Source organism: Macaca thibetana, chromosome 3, assembly GCF_024542745.1.
Source record: "Macaca thibetana thibetana isolate TM-01 chromosome 3, ASM2454274v1, whole genome shotgun sequence".
Classification (NCBI taxonomy): Eukaryota; Metazoa; Chordata; class Mammalia; order Primates; family Cercopithecidae; genus Macaca; species Macaca thibetana.
In genome coordinates, this window is record NC_065580.1 from 161,662,732 (window position 1) to 161,669,560 (window position 6,829).

The 6,829-nt window shown below is 44.9% G+C and overlaps 1 protein-coding gene across 1 annotated transcript; it reads right to left on the minus strand.

Annotated features, from left to right (window-relative positions):
• Positions 1–3,615: 3,615 nt before the first annotated feature.
• On the minus strand, positions 3,616–4,164 carry LOC126950962 (60S ribosomal protein L18a-like; the record flags this gene model as incomplete). The annotated part of the gene is made up of 1 exon (XM_050784868.1): positions 3,616–4,164. A coding segment is annotated over exon 1 (507 nt), but the record flags the coding sequence as incomplete, so codon positions are not given.
• Positions 4,165–6,829: the final 2,665 nt, after the last annotated feature.

Here is a 6,829-nt window from a genome sequence, read left to right on the forward strand (position 1 = left end):
GTCTTATTTAAACATACATCACGTCATATACCCCTAAGCAAGAGACCCCCATATTACTTCAAATCCCAACTCACCTCTCTCTCCCACCTGCTGATTCTGCTCCAGGCTTAGTGGTATTCTTTCTGCTATTCACACTGACCAAGTTCAGTCTCACACTAAGGGTTTCAGATGCAATTTGCCAACAATGCCCTTCCCCGATCCTTTGAATACCTGGCTCCTTCTCAGTGATTCATCTAACTACTATGGATTGATTGCTTTTAGGTGCCACCCACTGTGACAGACTGGGAAGAGGGATTCAAGGAGCTTCTGGTCTTGACTGGAGTGTCTCCTGGAAGACACCTTCCCCAACTATTCTATCGGAAGCAGCTATTTGTGGCCTTTTCCATCATGTTTCTTTCCTTTATAGTGTTTTTCTCCAGCTGTAATTATTGGGTGGACCAATTGTCTGGCCGATTTGCTGTCTTCCTAGTAGAAGTGAGCTCTGTAAGGATGGGGATTATGTCTTATTTTTCATCCTCAGCATCTAGCAGAGCACCTGGCACATCAGTAAATATAAATATATGTTTAATGAATGAATAAATAATGAGAAACAAAGCCTGGACAGATTGATGAGGACCATATTTTAAAGAGCTGTACTTTAGGAAAAATCTTGACCATATTCATTTATGTCCTGGGCTTTCTCTAGATGCCTACAAATACCATGGTGAATAAGACAGAGGAGAGGCCTGCTCTCCTGGGCTTATGTTTTAGACCAGCATTGTCCAGTGGTACTTTCTGTGATGATGGAAATGGCCCATGTCTGCTCTGCCTAACATGGTAGCCGAGAGCCACATGTGGCTACGAGCACTCAAAATGGGATTGCTGCCACTGAGGAACTGAATCTTTTATTTTATTTAGTTTTAGCTGATTGAAATCTAAATTGTCACATGCAGCTATGGGCTGTTATATTGGGCAGCATCATTCTAGATGGCCACAACTGCCTAATAATGTACATCACTTACAACATAGTCTTACTTTGGATTAATGTCACCTCTTTTGGGAAAATGCCAATATTTTTAAGTTTTTTTTTAATTTTTAATTTTTCAAATTCCTCCCCTTTTGCCCCATACCCCTTGGCCAACCAAGTTTTTCTTTTTTTTTTTTATTTATTTATTTATTTATTTATTTATTTATTTATTTATTTATTTATTATTATTATACTTTAAGTTGTAGGGTACATGTGCATAACGTGCAGGTTTGTTACATATGTATACTTGTGCCATGTTGCTGTGCTGCACCCATCAACTCGTCATTTACATCAGATATAACTCCCAATGCAATCCCTCCCCCCCCTCCCCCCTCCCCATGATAGGCCCCGGTGTGTGATGTTCCCCTTCCTGAGTCTGAGTGATCTCATTGTTCAGTTCCCACCTATGAGTGAGAACATGCGGTGTTTGGTTTTCTGTTCTTGTGATAGTTTGCTAAGAATGATGGATTCCAGCTGCATCCAAGTCCCTACAAAGGACTCAAACTCATCCTTTTTTATGGCTGCATAGTATTCCATGGTGTATATGTGCCACATTTTCTTAATCCAATCTGTCACTGATGGACATTTGGGTTGATTCCAAGTCTTTGCTATTGTGAATAGTGCTGCAATAAACATACGTGTGCATGTGTCTTTATAGCAGCATAATTTATAATCCTTTGGGTATATACCCAGTAATGGGATGGCTGGGTCATATGGTACATCTAGTTCTAGATCCTTGAGGAATCGCCATACTGTTTTCCATAATGGTTGAACTAGTTTACAATCCCACCAACAGTGTAAAAGTGTTCCTATTTCTCCACATCCTCTCCAGCACCTGTTGTTTCCTGACTTTTTAATGATTGCCATTCTAACTGGTGTGAGATGGTATCTCATTGTGGTTTTGATTTGCATTTCTCTGATGGCCAGTGATGATGAGCATTTTTTCATGTGTCTGTTGGCTGTATGAATGTCTTCTTTTGAGAAATGTCTGTTCATGTCCTTTGCCCACTTTTTGATGGGGTTGTTTGTTTTTTTCTTGTAAATTTGTTTGAGTTCTTTGTAGGTTCTGGATATTAGCCCTTTGTCAGATGAGTAGATTGCAAAAATTTTCTCCCATTCTGTAGGTTGCCTGTTCACTCTGATGGTAGTGTCTTTTGCTGTGCAGAAGCTCTTTAGTTTAATGAGATCCCATTTGTCAATTTTGGCTTTTGCTGCCGTTGCTTTTGGTGTTTTAGACATGAAATCTTTGCCCATGCCTATGTCCTGAATGGTACTACCTAGGTTTTCCTCTAGGATTTTTATGGTATTAGGTCTAACATTTAAGTCTCTAATCCATCTTGAATTAATTTTCGTATAAGGAGTAAGGAAAGGATCCAGTTTCAGCTTTCTACTTATGGCTAGCCAATTTTCCCAGCACCATTTATTAAATAGGGAATCCTTTCCCCATTTCTTGTTTCTCTCAGGTTTGTCAAAGATCAAATGGCTGTAGATGTGTGGTATTATTTCTGAGGACTCTGTTCTGTTCCATTGGTCTATATCTCTGTTTTGGTACCAGTACCATGCTGTTTTGGTTACTGTAGCCTTGTAGTATAGTTTGAAGTCAGGTAGCGTGATGCCTCCAGCTTTGTTCTTTTGACTTAGGATTGTCTTGGAGATGTGGGCTCTTTTTTGGTTCCATATGAACTTTAAAGCAGTTTTTTCCAATTCTGTGAAGAAACTCATTGGTAGCTTGATGGGGATGGCATTGAATCTATAAATTACCTTGGGCAGTATGGCCATTTTCACAATATTGATTCTTCCTATCCATGAGCATGGTATGTTCTTCCATTTGTTTGTGTCCTCTTTGATTTCACTGAGCAGTGGTTTGTAGTTCTCCTTGAAGAGGTCCTTTACATCCCTTGTAAGTTGGATTCCTAGGTATTTTATTCTCTTTGCAGCAATTGTGAATGGAAGTTCATTCCTGATTTGGCTCTCTGTTTGTCTGTTACTGGTGTATAAGAATGCTTGTGATTTTTGCACATTAATTTTGTATCCTGAGACTTTGCTGAAGTTGTTTATCAGCTTAAGGAGATTTTGGGCTGAGACAATGGGGTTTTTAAATATACAATCATGTCATCTGCAAACAGGGACAATTTGACTTCTTCTTTTCCTAACCGAATACCCTTGATTTCTTTCTCTTGCCTGATTGCCCTAGCCAGAACTTCCAACACTATGTTGAATAGGAGTGGTGAGAGAGGGCATCCCTGTCTTGTGCCAGTTTTCAAAGGGAATTTTTCCAGTTTTTGCCCATTCAGTATGATATTGGCTGTGGGTTTGTCATAAATAGCTCTTATTATTTTGAGGTACGTTCCATCAATACCGAATTTATTGAGCGTTTTTAGCATGAAGGGCTGTTGAATTTTGTCAAAAGCCTTTTCTGCATCAATTGAGATAATCATGTGGTTCTTGTCTTTGGTTCTGTTTATATGCTGGATTATGTTTATTGATTTGCGAATGTTGAACCAGCCTTGCATCCCAGGGATGAAGCCCACTTGATCATGGTGGATAAGCTTTTTGATGTGTTGCTGAATCCGGTTTGCCAGTATTTTATTGAGGATTTTTGCATCGATGTTCATCAGGGATATTGGTCTATGACGGCGCAGGACCCGGTGGGGCAGCGGGAACTTGATCTTGGAGTCATGGAACTGCTTGACAGCCGGCCGACGGCACTTGCTGGCCGCGATCTCCTCCACCTTCATGATCTGAATGGAGTGGGCCCGGGCACGGTGCCGGGCACCCATGTCTCGGTAGCACTGGGTGACAGCGCCCGCAGTGGTCAGGTCCCGGTATTCCCGGTACATGTTGTGGGTGCCGCTCCGGGAGTCATAGCGCAGCCAGATTCCGAAGTTCTTCACCCGCAGTGGCGACTTCTCAAACACCTGCCCACAGTAGACAATCTCCCCTGAAGATTTCTTCATCTTCTTTAACTGAGATACGAAGTACCAGAAGCGGGACTTGGCGACGACATGATTAGGCGCAAAGATTCGCATGCGGTAGAGGGGTGGTGTGTGGCATTTGGGGGTGGGCAGGCAGCGACCCACCACCTTGTACTCTCGTAGTGTGCCAGAAGCCTTCATGGCGTCCTCTCCGCTCTCGCAGCCACCAGCAAAAGGCCCAAGTTTTTCTTTACAAGATAACGTCTAAACAGAGCGGGTGGCCTATGTTGTCACTAGGGCAGTGGTAGAATGGGGTCCTCATACCTGGATACAGGTATCCTTTTCTTCTCTGGGTCCTCTTGACTTCTTGAACACATCCTTATCCTAACTGATCACAGGATGCTCTGTCGGCACTAACTGCTGATGTCCACAGCTGCCAAAGCCTGCCACTGCATGTCCCACGCATAGACAAGACACAGTGACCTTTCCTGGAGCCCTGTTGGATCTCACCGGCAATGCAGCCCTGCTGCTCCTCAGCCTGTAGCCATCCTACCTCTGCCCCAGGATGTCCCTTGTACAGCCTCGTCCACAGCGCACCATTGCCTTGCTCCTCCTGAGTCCCCCATTGGGAGCATAATGTATATGATGTAGGAATCAGGGGTCACTGGGAGTCCTGTCTGCTCTAGGCTTAAACTTAAATCTCATGCCTCTTCTGCTTACCCCTGCATAGGGTGATGGCGCCTGCCTCTAGCTGGCATAGGTGGACTTATGAGCAAGTTCCCAATTGTAACATGGTGAGTTTGAACCGCTGTGTATTCTTGCAGAAGCCCCGTTTCCTGATACTCTCACTTCCATAGCATCATCGCCTGTACTTTAGGAATGCTTTGGATGTCTGGCCAAGAGTAGGAGTATCCCCATGGGGCAGTTCTCACTTGGCTCAGCAACTCTTATGGCGTGGGTGGGCTTCACTTCCACTGGGTGACACACAAAGGCCAGGCAGCCCAAACCCCATGGACAAGCCCCCCTGGCAGCTGTGCTCTGTGATGTCCTCTAAGCGGTCTGCAGGTGGTGGCTGAACTTCCACATCGGTTGTGGCTGGGTGAGACGATCGATGACTTAAAAAGACCATGTTCTAATGAGATCTGTTAATTGACTGACTTCTAGTCATCTGTTAATTACCCTTGCAGGCTCTTAGCCCAGCTAGAATTTGCTTCTTAAAACCCATGGACTCCAAAGAAATCAGAAATGGGTTTTCTGTAACAATGCATTGTCCATAAACTCCAGTGACTGACAGAAGAATGGGATGGGAGTGGTCTAGACTACTTCAAAGGTGCACACAGAGGTCCTCTGTACAGTCCATGGCAATAAATGACTAGACACCAAGAACACTGCACAGAGAGGTCAAGGAGGCAGAGGACCACAGGGATACTCCTAGGAAAAGGAAGACTCTGAGGTAAAATGGTCACCTATAGTCCTGGATAATGGCAGCCAAAGTGAGTTTGGGGAGCAGGGGCTCCCAAAACAAGGCCCGCCAGCGGGCTACATCAACAGGCATCGTGTCATCCTAGAATTATAACCCCAAACTGGGGAATACCCCAGATTCCATCTAATCTACTAGACTCTCACCCCTCCTTGACGTATGTTTCTCTGAGTCAGCCGGGTTGATAAGATAACAACATAGCCTTTCAGAGAGTCAGCAGCAAATGTTTGCCAACAATGTTGGTTCTGCTGAATTTCAAAATGTCGGGGGTGGGTGGCAGGAACCAGCTTCTTTTGAAAAATAGCATCCCAAAGGCACTGGAACGGTGCAGTTCTTCTGATGTCTTTGCTTCTTTCAAGCCGTCGTCCCTTCCCCCACATTGTGCAGTAAGTGCTTCCTCCTAACCGCATCTGAAACTCAGCACCGTGGGAGCAGGAGGCTTCTTGCTCTGAAGCCTGGGACAACCCCAGTCCTGCTTACCGCTGCTGCATCTGCGCTCTGCTGACCATTTTCATTCCTGAGATGCACCCAAAACTTGAGGCTCCTAGAAGGAGTTCATACATGAGCTGCACCAGGCTCTGATCCTCATGCTCCTACCTGTGGCCATAATGCTGCTGCCTGTAATGCCCCATGGCTGTGCATCTCTGAGAACTCTGCTTAGCCCTGAAATAATCTCTCTGACCCAACCATTCCAACCAAAGTCAGCTCCTCCACAAAGTGTCTCAAGCCAGAACAAAGAAGCAAGAAATACACAGCTATTGATTCTTGGACCATATCAGAACTCTTCATGCAATAAAAGTTGAGTGTACCTTCCTTGATTATCCCATACAGTTAGGGAGAAGCAGGTTTCTGTGGTTACAGGTGGGCTCTGAAGTTATAGAGAACAAGATTCATGTCCCAGATTTTCCAAGTACCACAGCTTCTGTGAGCCTTGGTCTCACGGTTTGTAATGTAATGATGATGAGATTTTCTTCCTGGGCTCTGGTGGAGATGTGCAGCCCTTACTAAAGTGCCTCTCCTTTTGGTAAGTGCTGCAAACGGGTGCTCTTGCTAGTTTTCTGGCCAGCTTGCACTTCCGGGCACCCTGAGACCCTCTGAAGAGTGTGAAAGGCACGGCCTGGGCCTCTCACTCTTCAGCACTCTCTACCACAAAATTATCAGAAAAGAAGTCAAAAATAGCAAAGAACACACAACGGACAACTGATAAATGGAAATACGGTAGCTGAGATTTCCCGAACCTCCTGCTCTTCTCACTGTCCTCCATCTGCTCCACGGTTGGTTGAGCCATTTGGGTCCAGATATCTCATGGGTCTCTGCAGCTGGTGGCCAGTTTCTAGGGCTCTGACTTTCCCTGAGCCTCCGTCTTGGCCAGCAACTTCAGACTTTCTGAAAGCTCTCCCCGCTCCAACTGGATAGGTCTTAATTTCC